General features: G+C 35.7%; 1 protein-coding gene across 1 annotated transcript in view; it reads left to right on the top strand.

Annotated features, from left to right (window-relative positions):
* Positions 1-15,114: 15,114 nt before the first annotated feature.
* LOC131148270 (uncharacterized) overlaps positions 15,115-20,283 on the top strand; it is a 38,148-nt gene continuing 32,979 nt past the window's right edge. The window contains exons 1-3 of the mRNA XM_058097991.1: positions 15,115-15,429; positions 17,620-17,991; positions 19,845-20,224. Of these exons, the coding sequence (XP_057953974.1) occupies positions 15,115-15,429; positions 17,620-17,991; positions 19,845-20,224 (1,067 nt within the window). The remainder of the gene's footprint in view (positions 15,430-17,619; positions 17,992-19,844; positions 20,225-20,283) is intronic.

Raw genomic sequence — 20,283 nt, 5'->3', positions numbered from 1 at the left:
ACTTGTGAATATCATATGAATGGACTTGGTTATGCTACCTTCGTGTTGACTTTATGAGTCCTATCTCATTTTGATTATGATAGATCCAAAGTATCTCACTTGTGCAACTTGTGCTTGAACAAATTTTCTATTAGAAGGCACGATGAGTCAAGGTACAATGGAGGTTATGAGGAACTAAAAACTTAATTCACCTAGCGTGTGACATGGCAATGTGAAGAGCAATAGTTGAAGAATGAAGACATTTTATTTCATTTAAATTATTATTGCACTAAGTTTGGTCTGTAATAATGCATAAAGTTCATGATGTGGGTTGATGCTCAAAATGACCATAGATTGATCTTAGGATCCAAAACCCTTCACTTAAAATGTCATAACTCATACACAAAGGGTTGATAAGTTTTTTGGATAAAAAAAATAGGGCTAAAATCGTATTTTAACTAAGCCCGGCCAACCAACCCCCTTATGTGTTATAAGCCCCAATCGAACGACCTTAATTTTTGGGCAATTTTATATAGCCCCAACCGACCGACCATTTTTATACTTAAGTAGCCCAGCCAACTGGCCTTAGTACTCTACTAGTTTCTACAGCTCCAACTGACTGGCCATTATAGTACAGAAAAGCCCCGACCAACCGAACCATCAAAGGATTGAAAAATCACCTAGGGCTAGCCGACCGACGCTTTGCCCAGTCAATCGAACCCTTTGTTGCTTTCTGCAAAAGCACTGAGGCCAGCCGACCAGTGACTTGCCCAGTTGACCAAACCTCTCGGAAAAGCTAATTTTTGCCTAAGGCCAGTCGACTGGTCCTCTCGGGTTGGCCAAATTTTTCAGTGCTAAACATGATTAATTTTCAATTAAACAAATTCTAAAATGCCTAGCATGTCCCTAATGGTCAAATTTTTTGAGAATTCTATATATAGCCCACTCATAAGCTTAATTAGTAACTTTATTAGCATTGAAATTCTCTCAAATATTTTGTGCAATTATTTTACTACTCTCACAAATACAAGCATATTTTTTCATTCTCTTTCTCATACTCATTTGCAAAATCATCTCAGAAAGAGAGCATTAATTCATCTTCTTTATTTGCAAATTCATTGCAACTTGAAGATTTTTTGAATTCTCATTCTTGTGGGCATTATACATTTTTTCTAAAAGATTACACTCTCATTTATTCATTAGTTTTTTGAAATCATTTTTAAGAGTAAGTTTTGAGTTCTTCCCATATTATTTTTTAAATAAATATTTTTGGGAAGACTCTTTACAGCTAGTGAACCTTTGTACATTGCAAAGATTCAAAAGCTTATATTGTGGTTATTGCAAAAATATTTTTATAAGCTAATCCCCAACATCTCCACTTCATTTTTTGAAAAACATATTTGGAGATATTAGTTGGGAATTTAGATCTTTGGAATACACTTGGTAAATATTTGATATTTGATTCAAATATCATTTTCATAATCATCTCTCACATTATTTCATAAATACATCTTTGAAAGAAAAACTTCAAATAATCTATTAAGCATAAACTCTCATCATACAAGAGTGCATTAAGCTTAATATTGTACACATTTGCTTATTGTAAAAGCACTTTATTTGTAAACAATATTATCATATCTGTGAACCAGTTTGGCTCCACTCGGTAAGTGAGTTAGGGAGACTCCGCCCTGTAAGGAGAACTGGTCTAGCTTCGCCCGGTTAAGTGAGCTAGGAGGGCACCATCCTATATGGTGTAACGGTTTGGCTCCACCCGATAAGTGAGCTAGGGAGACTCTGCCCTGTAAGGAGAGTTTGTAAACGGCATCGCTCCACCCGGTTAAGTGAGCATATAGTGAATCCTCAAGTGGGATGGCTTGAAGCGAGGACGTAGGTACGGTTTGCTAAACCTCGTAAAAACCGAGTGTCATTCTTTCCCTATTCTCTTTACATTTCTATATTTGCTTGTTTACTTTCTCTATTAAGATTACTGCAATTGCATTTAAATACTGTTTTGTGGTTGATTGAGAAATATTGGAACTGTCATACTTGTTCAAGTTATTTAAAATTTCATATATCTACTTGACTTGTGTTTGATTAGACAGACTCTAGGTTGTGTAATATTGGTCTCGATTTTACTTTGACCTAGGAATTTTAAAATATTCAATTCACCACCCGACCCCCCCCCCCTTTTCTTGGGATTACACCAAAAATCACACTTAGCCCTTAAACATCAAGTCCAAGACCTCATTGTTGCCAATATCCTAAAGTTCCAACTAGTCATAAATACTTCAAATATTAATGTGAAAACAAACCCTTTACCAAATTATGAAAGCACATCTATCAATACGAAGTATGTGAAATCCATTGCATCAGTCAAAATACATCTTCCATTACCATTAGCTTCACACCAACTATTATCCACTATAATCCACACTTCCTAATTAGTACCAAACCTTGGATTCTTGAACCACCTACTCCATTTCCATATTCCTCAAACCGAGTTGTATCTTGGAAGTATGAAATAGATGTGGTGAAAGTAGATGGGTTAGCCTAGATTACTGACCTAATTGGTATTGGTGGCATGACAAGTGGGCATTGCTATACCCCTACAGAATTAGAAATAAAAAGGAAGGATAAAAAGAAAGTAGATGAAGAGAAATAAAATGAAGCTGACACAGAAAAGAGTAAAGAAGTCAATGATAAGGAGATTAAGAAGTTTTTATAACAACTCAAGATCAGTGACTACAACATTATGCAACAATTGAATAAAACTTCAGCTCAAATTTCAATACTTAATTTGCTCACAACTTTAGAAGGTTATAGGATTGCTTTGCTAAAGGCATTGAAGGAAACTCATGTGATGTATCTCAGAATGAACTAGTTGAATAGTTTGAGAATATAATCAATCATATGTTGGTAATTAGCAACATTGCTTATATACATGACGAAATTCCATTGGATGGAAGGGGTTATACGAGTCCTTTATAGATTACTATAAAACATGGAAAAAAGATCATACCACAAGTTTTGGTTGATAGTGGTTGAACCCATTAACCTAGGCAGCAAGTTAGCCCAAGTCTAGATTGCAAGTTGCAATCTACCAATTGGCTCAGCCCCCTTTCAATTTTAAATTCAGTTCATTGTTCATAACTTCATATTTGAGTTTTTTTTCCATTTTTAATTTTATATTATTTAAAATTATTTAAGGGAAGTTCATGGGGAACTTTATTTCCCTAGTTAATGCATCCTAAAAATTGCTGGACCATCCAGTGTTTCTTAAATAAAAGACGTTGGACCATTTAGCGTATGTTAGTCCGGGAGAGGTACGCATTGTTTGACACGTGGCAACCAAAAAATGCTAGATGGTCCAGCATTTTTTGCTCTGGTATTTCATGTAGAGACCTAAAGAATTATAACAATTAAATAATAAAATAAAATAAGATAGGGTTTATCAACAAGGTCTCGTCGATGAACATAAAGCATTCGTCGACGAATTGTCATGTTGGGCTCATCGACGTGGACACCTATCTCATCGACTTGAAATTGTCGAAAGCTATTTTCAGTCCTTGAATTTCGTCGATGAGGGTACTGTGTTCATCGACGAACTTGCTTCTTGGCCTCGTCAACGAAGTGACGTGTACCGTCGACGAAGGCAGGGGTATAAGTAAACAAGAATTTCCTTTTTGCTACAAGTTTTGCATGCAGGCTTCCTCTATCTATCTCTAAAATCGTCCCTCCCTCCTTCTCTCTTCGATCTCGATTTTGTTCTTCGCCAGTTCAATGATCTGAAGCCACCACGTCACTCTTGGGAAGATTCTCTTCAAATCTGCTAGAGCAATTTGTTGGTTAGGCCAACTTGGGCTCCATCCCAAATTCAAGGTAAGTAGATTATTTGGATATTCTCAGTATTAACGGGTTTATCTGAGTTGAGATTTTGTATTCTATGAGAATATAATGGTGTTTTGTGGAGTAAAATCAGGGTATTTTATTTTCAAGGGTAGGGTGTTTTGGGTCCCTACAGGCAAGGGTTGAGGACCCCAGTGGGTGGTATTTCAGGAACGCAGGTAAAATGATATAGGGATTATAGTTTAGGAATTGTGCATATGTGGATTTGGGGAAATATGTATGCGATAATTTTTAGGTGAATTCAATTGTTTGATTGGGAAATTATATGTGTATATCTCAGGATGTTGAAATTATAAATGCTGCACGTGTGAGACTATAAATAGCAGCTAGTGTTCAGATAGTCAGGTAAGGGAAATATACTATGCTAGGAATTTTAGTATGATTATCACCAAAAATTACTTGTTTTACCAGATATTTATTATTCATGTTATAAAATATTTGTATAGCAGAGAATAAAAATTTTAGAGCATGTGAATTTATTTTTTTAAATTGTGTGGCATGAGCTTATAGCAAATTAGCATAGTATTTATGCAGCTACAAATACCATGTTTTATAGTATACTAGCAAAAAATATCATGGGATATATACACAGTATATTTAGAAACATGATTTACAGTATATGTACAGAAACATATATTTTCATCAATTTTAGAATACCATGATTTCAGAACCGTAACACCTATATACTCAGATATTTAGACAATTATTTAGTTATACAAAACTAAATATTTAGTCAGTTATTCAGATTTTCAAATCATTTTTACAAGGTTATGGTTATTTCAAAATCATGGTAAAACAGTAATATAGAAACAATAGTTACATATATAGTATCAGACCCTAATGGACCAGATTCAATTAGCATAGCACGATACCATAGCTATTTTCAGTTCAGAGTGCAACCACATAACTCAGATAGTATATGGATATCAACAGTCAATCGTGCCTATGTTGTGGACAGGCTCATCGTCAGTTAGGGTTGAGGAGGCCGATCTTACTTTCAGAGTTCAGTTGACTTATTCTGGTCGTCAAGCCAAGATAGGTCCCGCCTTTGGGCCGCACAACCCTGTCATGAGGGGTTAAATCATGACTTTCAGTTATCCATCTAGAGAAAATTTTCTCTGTTATTATATTTATATCTAGATTTACAAAAATCGTAGACGTACCTATAAATATTAGAAGTAGTATGAATAGAAAATTCAAGAAAACAGTTTATGTTAAGTAACATAGGTATAAGCTATACTGTACATTATCTATATGTGTTTTCTCAGATTCAGTTATTTATGGTATTTCTAAATCAGATTTTACAAATATGTAAACTCAACTGCCACATACTAGCAATAGCATATTTCATCTTATTGAACGTTGTCTCATCCTAGAAATTTAACATTTTTCAGGTGATCCAGTTAAGCGAGTAGATTAGACTCACAGGTAGAGGGGACTACATTACTGCCCTGACTGTATGATGAGTATTCTGTGTAGTCATTTTTTACTAGTCCCTGGGTTTAGATGAGGTTATTTTGAAAATAGTAATATATATATATATATATATATTTTGGGCAGACTTCTGTCACTCTGGTATTGTATATATTATTATGGTTGTATGTATTCTGCTTCTCTCTACTTAGGTAGTTTATGGTGTCTCAGATTCTATGGGTCCTATCTGGACCGTGATGTTGGTTCGATTTGAAATTAAAAGGTATTAGAGTAGTGAAATTTTACCGTTAATAATAATAAATAGAATAAAATAATGGCATGGAAAATCAGGTCGTTACAGTTCGGTATCAGAGCATAGGTTACTGGGTTCTGTAGACTTTAGAGTGTTGTGGAAGCAATATCAGAGTATAGGAAGAGATTTCAGGTTTTGTTCTAAAGTTTGGGTACAGGATTTCCATGGTGGTTTCCGTGTCTTTCCTAGGATGACGATTTTAGGAAATCTATAGTAAACTATTGTTGGGTCATGTGTCTAGGTTACAGGATTTGATTTTGAATTAAGAACAGTGAGGATAATTAATAGTGAATATGAGATTTTAGTTGAATGAAATAAATTAGATCTGTACGGGAGATAGGGTCCTTAAATAATGTTCTTTGCCTTTTTAGGATGGACCCAAGGTGTAGTGGTATGAATGCTAGGGGTGATGGAACAGGACCTTTCAGTAAGGGAGGTGGAGATACTGAGGCAGTATTGCACAGCGTCACTCAGCAGGTGATGGTTGAGATGGCCAGGAGCTCAAGAGAGCGTAGCTACACGATTAAACAGTTTACGCGAATGAAGCCCCCGTCTTTTTCTAGAGGTGTTGACCCGATTGTGGCTGAAAATTGGGTCCAGGACATTGAAGAGACGATGGCAGTGCTTCAATGTATAGACAAATAGAAGGTAGTATTTGCAATGTTCAAACTGACAAGAAAGGAAAAATGCCAGTGGAGATCAGCGCGGTTGATTAAGAAGCAGAGGTTGGATCCAGTGCTAGTGACGTGGAGTCGATTCAAGGAGCTATTCTTCGAGCGATATTTCCCTACTATCGTTCGGAGCGCAAAGGCAACAGAGGTCATGCATTTAGTTCAGGGGTAGATGACAGTATCATAGTACGCAGCTCGATTTATTGAGTTGTCTCAGTTCGCCCCACATGTGGCACCAAATGAAGAGAAAAAGGCGAGGAAGTTTGAGGAAGGTCTGAGACAGAACCTATTTGAGCAGGTTATCGATTTTTGGGCTCAAACATTCACAGAGGTCGTAAATAGGGCTGCAGTTATTAAGAGTGGTATGCAGAGAGGCATTGCTCAAAGTCAGAGAAAGAGGCCCACATCTTAGGGTTTTCAGGAAGGTTCCAGTCGGGGCCCATGTAGGGGAGATTGTTATAGGGGAGGTCAGAGGCAGATAACGGAACCTCGTGAGAATCAAGGAGTGCAGACCAACCCTGTATGTCAGACATGTGGGAGGTGACATCTAGGAGAGTTTTGAGCTGGGAAAGACGTCTGTTATTAGTGTGAGAGACTTGGCCACATGGCACGAGCATGCCTAGGACCACCGATCCAGGTTCCAGCTCCCAAACCCTACTAAGGAGGTTATCAAGCGCCTCGTGGAGGCTAGTAGAGGAATGTAGCCCCGACGAGGGTATATGCGTTGACGCCAAGAGACGCTGAGGTAGCTAAAGACATCATTACAGGTATCTTTACTACTTTTTCGTATCAAGCTGTTATTTTATTTGACACAGGTGTCATCCATTCTTTTGTCTCAACAAGGTATGCTAAGTTAGCTGGGATTGAAGCATGGTTGTTAAATGTTGAGTTTGGTGTAGCTATGCCGACAGGATCTACTGTGAGATGTAGGAAGGTATTTAGGAATTTTCAAGTGGCCATTCAAGGGAAAGTATTACCAGCTGATCTTATGATATTAGACATGTAGGGATTTGATATAATACTGGGTATGGATTGGTTGGTAGCTAATCACGCTAGTATTGTTTGCCATCATAAAGAAGTAAATTTTAGATCCCCTAGTGAGCAAGAATACAGATTTTTTGGTTCACATGTGCGTGCCTTACCACAGTTAATATCAACCATACAAGCAAGCAAATTGCTCCTGGATGGAAGTCAAGGGTTTATAGCTTTTGTAAAGAAGGTGTCAGGAAATGAATCAAAGCTTGACAATACACCAGTGGTAAGGGAATTTCCAGATGTTTTTCTAGAAGAGCTACCTAGGTTGCCTCCCGATCGTGAGGTAGATTTTGCTATAGATTTACCTCCAGGGACAGCGCCAATCTCTAAGGCTCTTTACCATATGGCTCCAACTGAATTCGGAGAATTAAAGGATCAGTTACAGGATCTATTGAATAAAGGATTTATCAGACCCAATGTATCGCCCTGGAGAGCACCAGTGCTGTTCGTAAAGAAGAAAGACGGGTCTATAAGGATGTGCATAGATTATAGGGAGATAAACAAGGTAACCATTAAGAACAGATATCCTTTACCCCGTATAGATGACTTATTTGATCAGATTCAAGGTACACGGGTCTATTATAAGATTAACCTCTGATCAGACTATCATCAGGTGAAGGTTAAAGCAGAAGATATCTCAAAAATAGCATTTCGAACCAGATACGGGCACTACAAGTTTTTGGTGATGTCGTTTAGGTTGACAAATGCACTAGCAGTATTTATGGATTTAATGAATTGGGTGTTTCATCAATATCTATACTAGTTCGTGGTGGTTTTCATTGATGATATACTGGTCTACTCGAGGATTCTTAAGGAGCATGAGACACACTTACAACTAGTACTTCAGATGCTCAGGGAAAAGAAATTATATGCCAAGTTTAGCAAATGTGATTTTTGGTTAGAGAAAGTTGCGTTTCTGAGGCACGTTATATTAGGGGATGGAATTTCAGTGGATCCCAGTAAGATAGAGGCAGTGGTAAATTGGGAAAGGCTGAGGAATGTTCAGGAGATTAGGAGTTTCTTGGGACTGGCGGGATATTACTGTCGATTTGTAGAGGGATTCTTAAGACTATCAAGGCCTTTAACGCGACTGACTAGGAAGAATGCCAGATTTGCATGGGATGATGAATGTGAGCAAAGCTTCTAGGAATTAAACCAGCGGCTCATCACTGCACCAGTACTAACAATTCCATCTAGGGGTGATGGTTATGTAATTTACAGTGACACATCTTTGAAAGGGCTGGGTTGTGTGTTGATGCAGCATGGTAGGGTTGTAACTTATGTCTCCCGATAGTTGAAAGAATATGAAAAGAACTACCCTACCCACAATCTGGAATTGGTTACAGTGGTACATACACTAAAGATTTGGAGGCATTACCTGTACGGTGAGAGATGTCAGATATTCTCTAATCATAAAAGTCTAAAGTACTCTTTATGCAAAAAGAGTTGAACATGTGGCAAAGGAGATGGTTAGAACTCATCAAGGATTATGATTACACCATTATCTACCACCCAGGTAAAGCAAATGTGGTGGTTGATACACTAAGTCGTAAGTCAGAGGGTACAACGCAGTTAGTAGTAGTAATTCAGCATCCAATTCAGATGGACTTGGAAAGGCTCGGTGTGGAGTTAGTGGAGGATGATCCTCAGACATTTATTTCCAGCTTGGTTGTGCAGCCTACGCTGTGTAAAAAAGATTAAAGCCACTCAAGGAAATGACCCAAAATTAGCAGAGGTAATAGCCAGAGTACAGGATGGTCAGGGAGAAGATTTTAGCATTTCTGATGATGGGGCTCTGAGGTTTCGCACTAGATTGTGTGTGCTTGCATATGATGATATTAAGAGAACGATTCTAGAGGAGGCTCACAGATCTCTATACACGGTTCATCCTGGCAATACTAAAATGTATAGGGATTTGTGAGAGTATTTCTGGTGGAGTGGCATGAAGAGGGAGATTGCTGAATTTGTGCAGCAGTGCTTGATGTGCTAGCAGGTTAAGGTTGAGCACCAGAGGCCGACAGGATAGTTGCAGCCACTCTACATCCCTCAGTGAAAGTGGGACCACGTATCCATGGATTTCGTCACTGGACTACCATCGGCGCCACATGGTCAAAATACCATCTGGGTACTTGTTGATCGACTGAAGAAAACAGCCCATTTTTTACCCATTAAAGTTAGCTACCCTATGAACAAATTGGCAGAAATTTATATTCAGGAGATTGTTCAACCCCATGGAGTGTCAGTATCTATAGTCTTGGATCATGACCCACACTTTACATCACGGTTTTGGAAGAGCTTACAGGAAGCTTTGGGGTCTCAACTAGCATTCAGCACTGTTTTCATCCTCAGACAGATGGTTCGATAGAGAGGATGATCCAGGTACTTGAGAATATGCTGCGAGCGTGTATATTGGATTTTGGGGGTAGTTGGACCTAGTATATGCCACTAGTTGAATTTTCCTATAATAACAATTATCAAGCCAACATCGACATGACACCATACGAGGCACTTTATGGTAGGAGGTGTCACTCTCCTTTATATTGGGATGGGCTAGGTGAGAGGCAAGTATTGGGGCTAGAAATAGTGCAGCAGACATACAATAAAGTTCGACTTATACGAGATATAATTAGTGCAGCTCAGAGTCGGCATAAAAGTTACGCGAATACTCGCCTCCAGGAATTGGAATTTAAAGTAGGTGACCATATGTTTTTGAAAATAGCACCACTGAAGGGAGTTATGAGGTTTGTGAAGAAGGGTAAGTTGAGCCCTAGGTTTATTGGCCCGTTTGAGATACTTTAGAAGATTAGGTCAATTGTCTATTGACTAGCTTTACCACCAACTTTGTTCAGAATACATGACGTATTTCATGTTTCTATGTTAAGGAAATACATCCCAGATCCTTCCCATGTCATCAGTTATGCAGAATTAGAATTCAGTGATGCTCTAGCATATGAGGAAACTCCAGTACAAATCTTAACAGGAATTGCCCAGTAAGAAAATACAACTAGTAAAAGTCCTGTGGAGGAAACACGTGGTGGAGGAAGCTTCTTAGGAGCTTGAGTAAGAAATCAAATAGAAATACCCACACCTGTTTAGTGGGGTATGGTAGTGATTTGTAAGTTAAATAATAACAAATTTATTTTTTTTAGTATAGGGTAATGAATGTGTAATCGTAATTTAGAATATAGGATAGGCAATGTTTTGTTTTTGGGAGAATTTTCTTTTATGAGTATATTTGTAATCTCCAAGAACCCTGAATGTAACCATGATATTCCTCTGCCATAAGTGAGGGTTAGTAATAAAATAAGTAGCCCATTTTCTTTAAAGGATGGTGTGAATACAGATAGTAAATTTTGAGGATGAAATTTTATAAGAAGGGGAGATTGTAGAGACCCGAAGAATTATAGCAATTAAATAATAAAGGAAAATAAGATAGGGTTTACTAGCAGGGTCTTGTCAATGAACACAGAGCATTTGTTGATGAATTGTCTTGTTGGGTTCGTCGACATGGACACGTGTCTCGTCGATGAGAAATTGCCAAAAGCTATTTTCAGGCCCTGAATTTCGTCGATGAGGGTAATATGTTCGTCGACGAACTTGCTTCTTGGCCTTGGCGACGAAGTGACATGTCTCATCGATGAAGCCAGGGGTATAAGTAACCAAGAATTTCCTTTCTGTGAGAAATTTTGCATGCAGACTTTCTCTTTCTCTCTAAAATCGTCCCTCCCTCCTTCTCTCTTCGATCCTAGCTTCGTTCTTTGCCGGTTCAACAATCTGAAGCCACCACATCACTCTTGGGAAGATTCTCTTCAAATCTGCTGGAGTAATTTGTTGGTTAGGCCAACTTGGGTCTCATCCCAAATTCAGGGTAAGTAGATTATTTGGATATTCTTAGTATTAACGGGTTTATCTGAGTTGAGATTTCCTATTCTATGAGAATATACTAGTGTTTTCTGGAGTAAAATTAGGGTATTTTATTTTCAGGGGTAGGGTGTTTTGGGTCCCTACTGGCAAAGGTTGAAGACCCCAGTAATGATATATGGATTATAGTTTAGGAATTGTGCATATATGGATTTGGGGAAATATGTATGCGATAATTTTTAGGTGAATTCAGTTGTTTGATTGGGAAATTATATGTGTATATCTTAGGATGTTGAAATTATAAATGCTGCACGTATGAGATTGTAAATAGTAGCTAGTGTTCAGATAATCAGGTAAGGGAAATATGTTATGTTAGGAATTTTAGTATGATTATAAGCAGAAATTACATGTTTTATTAGATTATTATTATTTAGATTATAAAATATTTGAATAGCAGAGAATACAAATTTTAGAGCATGTGAATTTATTTATTTAAATCGTGTGGCATGAGCTTATAGCAAATTAGCACAGTATTTATGCAACTACAAATACCATGTTTTACAGTATACTAGCAGAAAATATCATGGGATATATATATTATAGAATGATGAATTTTCAGTATATATATAGATAGAAATTATACAGTATATGTATAGAAACATATATTTTCAGCAATTTCAGAATACCATGATTTCAGAACCATAACACCTAGATACTCACATATTTAGACAGTTATTTAGTTATATAAAAACTAAATATTTAGTCAGTTATTCATATTTTTAAATCATTTTTACAGGGTTATGGTTATTTCAAAATCATGGTAAAACAGTAATATAGAAACAATAGTTACATATATAGTATCAGACCCTAATAGACCAGATTCAGTCAGCAAAGCATGATACCGTAGCTATTTTCAGTTTAGAGTGCAACCACATAACTCAGATAGTATGTTGATATTGGCAGTCAATTATGCCTATATTGTGGACAGGCTCCCTATCAGTTAGGGTTGAGGAGGCCGATCTGACTTTCGGAGTTCAATTGACTTATTTGGTTGGCCAACCAAGATAGGTCCCGCCTTCGGACCGCACAACCCTATCATGAGGGGTTAAATCATGACTTTCAGTTATCTGTCTAGGGAAAATTTTCTCAATTATTATATTTATATTCAGATTTACATAAATCATAGACGTACCTATGAATATTAGAAGTAGTATGAATAGAAAATTCAGAAAAACAGTTTATGTTAAGTAACATAGGTATAAGCTATATTGTACATTATCTATACGTGTTTTCTCAGATTCAGTTATTTATGGCATTTCTAAATCAGATTTTACAAATATGTAAACTCACTTGCCACACACTAGCAATAGCATATTTTGTCTTACTAAGCGTTGTTTCCTCCTAGTGATTTAACATTTTTCAGGTGATCCGGTTAGGCGAGCAGATCGGGTTTGCAGGTAAAGGGGACTACATTACTATCCTGATTGTAGGGTGAGTATTTTGGGTAGTCATTTTTGACTAGTCCTTGCGTTTAGATGAGGTTATTTTGAAAATAGTAATGTATGTATATTTTGGGAAGAATTTTGTCACTCTGGTATATCATATATTATTATGGTTGACGGGTCCTATCTCGACCGTGATGTTGGTTCAATTTGAAATTAAAAGATATTAGAGTAGTGAAATTTTGCAATTAATAATAATAAATAAAAGAAAAAAAATGGCATGAAAAATCAGGTCGTTACATTTCACGTCTTCCTCCTTTTTTTTCTTTGTGAATTGCAAAGCAAGTTGAGGGTGAGAAGAGGAAAGGACGCCTGGACGATATGACAACCTTGTAGACGACCGTCGCTTCGAATTGGAGAGATGACCATTGTAAGACAAAACCAAATCCGAACGTTAGGGAAGGTATTATATAAAGGAGGGAAATGAGGTATGTTTCCTACATTTAAACATTTTTCATTTTATTTTTTATTAAAATTAGGAATTTTGAGTACAAATTTGTGTTAGTTTGTGGTAGAAATAAGTATTTGATACATTGAATTTGATTGTATTGAGTCAAATTTGGTGATTTGAAGCATCATTTGGGAACCCCCAACTTGAGGTTAGAGTTTTTTCATATCTTGATTTGTTCATATTTAATTTATTTGATTTTGTTCTTGTTTTGTTAATATTCGTAATTTTGAGTGCACATTTGTGTTAATTAGTGGTAAAAATTAGTATTTGATACGTTGAATTTGAATGTATTGAACCAAATTTGGTGATTTGAAGCATCATTTGGGAACCCCAAATTTGAGGTTAGAGTTTTTTTTTTTCATGTATTAATTTGTTCATATTTAATTTATTTGAAAAAAATAGCTCTTCAAATTTCAAAGTAATCATTATTAGAAGCTATTTTTTGTCATGAGTGGAAGCAATAATGGATCTGTAGTGTATGTTAAAATGTTCTTGTGTTGTTTGTTATCCAACATTAGAAATTGTTAATTAATTATTTTACCAATTTTGCATTTAAATTTATTATATGACATCTATATTTTATGCACTGATTTGACAAATGGCATACGTATATTTTGGGTTGAGTAATGTTTTTCATGTTGGAGATAGAGAAGGGATGTAAATAATCATAATGCTCCAAGAAAGTGTAACTAGGCATTTTTCCATAATCATAAATATATCAATGGTATAAAAACTATCATAATGATTTTAATTATTATATTTTAGAACTCACTTTTTTGTACTACAAGAACAATCTTGTTGTACACAACAATTCCAAAATTGTAAAAACATTTTTAAAAATGAGCTTTATCCTTTGTTCAACTTGTTTAAATTTTTTTTGATATTTCTATATTAAGTATATTTTAAATTCACATGACCATTTTATTTTAATCACATTAAGAATTATGTAAAAAATGAATGATTAATATGATCGTTTTATTTTAATCACATTAAAATTTGTATAAAAAATGAATGATTAATCCATAAAATTTAATTTTATATATTAAAGTATTGTGGCAATTGTCGTAAATTGAAAACCATAAGAATCTTGTTTTTAGTTTTTTTTTTTCAAAAAAAAAAAAAATGACAAGAGAAACAAAATTAGCAGTGTAAAAAAAAAATAAAAATGCGCGCCATATTTCTCCATAATAAAAGCACGTAAACAAAAAGTATAAAAATAAAAGATACCAAACAACCCCTTAGTTCCTCCAATGCATTTTTTGAGATAAGACCACATCTTAGTGCCACGAGGAAGACATGTCCAAAAAATTCTATGTTGTCACCAATCTTCCTCTTCATCCTTGATTGTTGTTGCCATCACCCTTCATACCGCCAATGACTCCCTTAAACTGGATAACCATCAACTCCCTCATTTGTCTTCATTGCTATCATCACAATCAAAATGGCAAGATCTAACATCTCCACAACATTCTCTTCAAGCTTAGCTAGGTTCCCTTTTCATCCATAGCCCATCAATTGTGTACTATGGGGGACATGTAGCCATATAATATTAACTGTGCAAAATAGTTTGTTATTTTCTTAATAGAATTCAAAGTAATACAAAAGAATAGTTTTCCAATTAATCAAAGTCTAAAGTAAATGATTTTATATTTTTCATAGGTATTTACTATTTCTTGAGGGTCGGTCTAAATGGTGGGAAGCTCAAGTAGTATTCCAGTGACTATGTTGTTGTTGGACATTTGGGGGGGGGGGGGAGGATTATCAGAAGAGTAGATGGTGTTAGTTATAGTACTAAGCCTATTCGAGCAATTCAAATTGGCAATAGGGAAAAATTATACAAATTGTATGCGAAGAGGTACCTCGACCTCACCCGCCTACACGAAGATGGACAACAAGCACTATACCTCGACCTCACCCGCGTACACGAGGAGGTCAAGTTCCTCCAGTACGAGGAGGACACACTCCGCGTGCGGATAGTGGTTCATGGAGCCCTCCGATGAGCCTCCTGTTGTACAAAGTGAGTACATGTTTGGGCCATCAGCATCATATGCATGTTCGATGGTAGATGATATTGTAGAGCTGTCTAGTAGCAGATGTTATGCTGGAGATGCTCCTTCATCCTCCAGGCCTTTAGGTTTGAGTACCCCGTACGACTCCCCTACCACCTCATCTATGTCGTTTCTGTTGGACGACGGTCTAGATGTTGAGGACGTGGATGCACCAATTATGTCACTTCATTCCCGTCCAACATCATTATATAAGCCAACTCCCCATTTGCTTCATATGGATGATGATGTTGTACCTCATGGTAGAGATGATAGACCTACAGGACAGCGACGGGACAGGAGACCGGATGGAGATGACTAAAAAGGAATGGGTGGACGCAGACGACATCCACTCCGACACTGGAGATAACTTGTGTGTGGCACTTAAGTAGTCATTGTTGTATATGTACTTTTTGCCTTATATTATGTTGTACATTAGTTTGATTCTTATGTTTTCATGTGTATGGCGTCAATGTATTATTTTTGTATAATTGGGGATGTTTATTTGTTGTTCCCTAATATGTATATGTAATTGAAAAATACTATTTGCATATTCTTAATGTATGCAGTTGTGTATGAAAGTTGTGAAAATACTGTTATTAATTGCCGATGAAAACTGTTTTCTTTGAATATAAGCAAACATAGATAGGTATACTCAATTTTAAGAGGAGACTCTCTCGAAATTTTTTATAGTAATTCGATGTAGTGTGAATGTAGACAATTGTGTATGAAAATTGATAACATACTGTTATTAATTGTCGATGAAAATTGTTCTTTTTGAATAGGTGCAAGCATGGATGGGTATACTTGATTTTAAGAGGAGATTTTGCCAAAATTTTTACGCATACATTATCATGGTTTCCTTAGAATAAATTTGATGTCATGAATGTGTTGGATTTCATGAAAATAATATGTTCTTTCAAGGTACGTACAACATTTTAAATCTATCATTTCATGATAGCTTGATGTAGAGAACTCAAACTCCTTTTGCCCTAATGTATATCTTCTTAGGTTATTACTATAAAAGGATCTATGTAGCTAGACCCTTCAATCAAAACCTTCATTCCCTTATCTTGGCAAGACTTTTGCTCTCATGCAACTAGGGTATCCTCTTACTTCTTCAATGAACTCAATGAACCAAATATAATATGATTGCCTTCAATCTTTCAAATGAACACTTCCCATCATAACTAATTGAACACTTAGAAATAACTAATTCTTGTTCACTCTTGGCTACCTAACTCTTTATTCAAATGAAAAAAATAAAATAAAATTGTAACCAGTATTAAATATTCATTTTTGAAAATTATTTACAAGTAAATAGTTTGGAATCTCACATTTTTGTCTAAAACACTACCACCAATAACAATAATAAAAAATAACCATGCCTTAAATCCTAGTAGGTGGTGTCTGGGTCAATTACATGAATCATTTTCCACCACTGCAACAACTAGTTTATTTTTGTTGATTTAAGATTATTAGGTTGTTACATTGGTTATTTTGTGTATGCAATTTGGATTTTTTTTAAATTAATATTGGTGGACTTTTCTCTATCATTATTTTCTTTCATATTTTGGTAGTTTGAAATAACAAAATTATTCGTGCAAAGTTTGTTCACTAGATTCTATCCTACATTATTTCATGACAATATTTATTTAATGTTATCCACTATAAACTAAAATTGCACTTTCGATAGATAAAAAATATAATGGAATTACTCCTTTTTCAAGTTTTAGAATACAATGGTGTTTGAAAGTGATAAAAAGATTTACAAGTTAAAAATTAAAGTTGTTTAAATACTCCCAATATTTTTTTGTCCTAAAAGAAAACGTTGAAATCCGTTTAACTCTCCAAATAATTCCTAATACAAAAAAATATTTGAATTATTGAACGTTGCATGAGACATGAAAAAAATGCTGGATGGTTTAGCGGTTTTTACTAAAAAAGTGCTAGATGGAACATTTTTTAAATAAAAAATGCTAGACCATTTAACTTTTTTTATGATGCATCAATTGAGGAAATAAAGTTCGCCTAAACTTTAATTGAATATTTTTCAAAAAAATAATATTAAAAACGGAAAAAAATCCTTCATCTTTCATTCTTTTGAGTTTAGGTTTCACACTTTCACATAGCTATCATAGCGCCAAAGTGCCTGCCTCAGCCCTCAGTCGGTCAGCCTTAAGGGTGAGCATAATTTGATTTTAATCGAATTAACTGACCAAGTTCGGTCGGTTCAGTTCGGTTCGGTTCGGTTCAGTTGAGGTAATTTATAGTTCGGTTCGGTTCGATTTGATTCGATTCAGTTTTAGAATGAGGTAATTTCGGATATTCGGTTCGGTTACGGGTAATTTGTATATGGGTAAACCAAATTACCTGAATTTTTAATTAATAAATAATTAAATATAAATTATTAAATTATATGATTTATGATTTTAATTTTTAGGCTAGGTTGGGCGCTAGCCGCGAGGTTCCATTCGGGATTCGGCCATTCCTAAATCCCAATGTCCTATTTACCTCTTCTTCCCTCTTCGGCTCTTCCCTTCCCAAGTTCGCAGTTCGCAAGTCGCAACTTCGCCGGCAGCTGGCACTCCCTCACAGCCTCACTCCCAGTCCCAGTTCCCTTCAGCTTCACTTTCCCTTCCCAGTTCCCTTCCCACTTAGCAGTTCGCACACAGTCGGCAACGGCGAGTTCAAACCTCCTGTTCCAGATCGGCAGATCCAGTCTTTCCCTTCGGACTTCGGCTTCCACCTTCCCAACTTCGCAGCTCGCACTCTCGCAGACTCGCAGTTCTCCTTCGGACCTTCCGTCCTTCAGGTTTTTCGTTTTTCCGTTGTGTTCAAAACTCAAAAGTCTTTGCATTTTGATGTTTATTGAAATTTTACAATACCCTAAGATGAGCACAATGTGTTTGATTATATGTTTGAGAGAATATTTCCTCCAAATTATTATATTTATGTTGATCAGTCTCCCTCTTTAAAATGGGTTTCTTTGTGTTCTTTGTTCATATTTGTTTGAATGTTCATTGAATTTGAGTTTTGTTCCTTTTTAATTTTTTTTTTATATTTGTGTTTTCTTACTTTTGTTGTACCCAAAGTCCAGTGCCCTGTTCTCTTCTTCTTCGGTTCTAACCGAGATGAATTTTTTTCTCATAATTAATTTTATTTTTTATTTGGTTAAATTTGGTTAACTAAATTACCCAACAATTCGGTTCCATAGGGTACGCCCCCCACTGCACTCCTGTGCAAGACGTCATGCGCATGACCACCACTGGTGACTGCTGCCGCTCGATTCCACCCAAGCCACGCCTACGCTGCTGCCCTCACCTGTGCTGGCTGTGGTGAGGTTTTTTAAATTTTACACAAACTCAAATTGTTTTCTAGAAAATTATCGTTTCTTAAAAATCTATAATTGATTAATTACTATCTTATTTGGTTGTAATTTCAATAAATGTTTGATTTGAACTTGGCTGATTTGGTGAATTAACATTCAATTAGGAGATGAATATACTTTTAGTTGTTATAAAAATTGTAATTTATAATTTGTATTGAAATTACCATAAATTAAAAAGCTATAGGAACTGAAATTACAATAATTTGACATATACATTAATCACATTAAAATAAATTTACATTAACCAAATGATTTTTTTTTTAAAATGAAATGATCAAAACTACATCAAAATAAATTTACTGTGGCCAAGAATTTTATTTTTTTTAAAAAATTAATGAAAAAAAAAAACTGCATTTAAAATATGCAAAGGCTTGGCTCATGAATTTATTATTTGCTCAAAATAAAGTTCAAATTTTCAGTAATTTTGTAGCTGGCATTGCTTAATTACTTTAGACAAAGTTCAAATAATCAGTTCAATTAGATTTGCTTGCTGTTTTGGACATATTTTACCTCATTTTTCAGTGTTTTAATTCAATATAGTTCTAATATTGACTATTGTTATACACTTAATTTTTGCTTGATTTCTTTGACTTTGAGGATGACATTAAGAACGAGACTTTATAATCTTATGTGTTCATTCTTCCTTTATTTGTTTGGTTAATAAAAATTCTTGCATTTGATTTCCCGTTTCTCTATTTTTGCATTTCATTACTAGGATTAGAAAAAAATGTTTGAGGCAAATGCAGTTGATCAAAATGATGAAATGAGTGAAGAAGAAATTCAGTTGCCAGATTCATTTAATATAAAACCTACAAATGAAACAACTTACCATTATACCATACTGGCATACTTATGAGGTATTAGGTAAAATAAAATTTTACTTTGTGATTGATTTCTAAATGTTTTACAACTTACCAAATTCTAATTTCGAAAACAACTTGAATTATTATGATGCAAAATAAATTATTAATAAAATGATAATAAAATTATATTTGAGAATGGCAGATTATCCGCCATCCACCATGAATTATCCAACCTGAACCGCCATCAATCCGCTATTTAAACGAGTCGAATATGGATTATGATTTTTTCACCCGATAATCCATCATGGATTATCTGATTTGATCTGCTTTGTCAGATCTAGTCCTTGGGCAGAAGGGGGGAAGAGATTTCTGCTGAATTACAAAATTGTTATTGAAATTCATCATAATTACAGAACTGCCATATGTACATATTTAAATGATAGGTATCCTAAGCACTTATATATTTTTTTGAAGTGCACTGGGCAAACCACTCTTCGAATTGAAGCAGTCTCAGGGAGGTGCCATTGCCCTCCGCCAACTGTTTTATTAAATTTCCGAGAGAAAGAGGTGGTCAGACAGAGCATGGGTAGGAGAGGAGCAAAGAACAAAGGGCAGGTTAATACTACTGGTTCTCGAACTCTGCTCACGTTGAGAGAAGAAAGCAGTGGGCGAAAGCAAACCAAATCCAGCAATGTGAAGTCCGTGTTGAAGATGCAGCACTTGCAGAAGCTGGCAGTTTGGGCGAGCAGGAAGGCCTCTGTCCCTTCTTTGGGTGCCTTTTTTGGGCACTGCTTGGCTGCTTGTGGGGAGGCCGTGGGTTGGCCTACTGATTCTTCATTGTTTCCCTGTGAAAGGTATGTCATGATTAGGGTTGAGAATTGAGATATTATTTTCGTTTGTTATCTTCATCTCC

This window comes from Malania oleifera, chromosome 2 (genome assembly GCF_029873635.1).
Source record: "Malania oleifera isolate guangnan ecotype guangnan chromosome 2, ASM2987363v1, whole genome shotgun sequence".
In the NCBI taxonomy this organism is placed as follows: Eukaryota; Viridiplantae; Streptophyta; class Magnoliopsida; order Santalales; family Ximeniaceae; genus Malania; species Malania oleifera.
The sequence above is the reverse complement of the archived record's forward strand: the minus strand, read 5'-3'. Positions and strand labels throughout refer to the sequence as shown.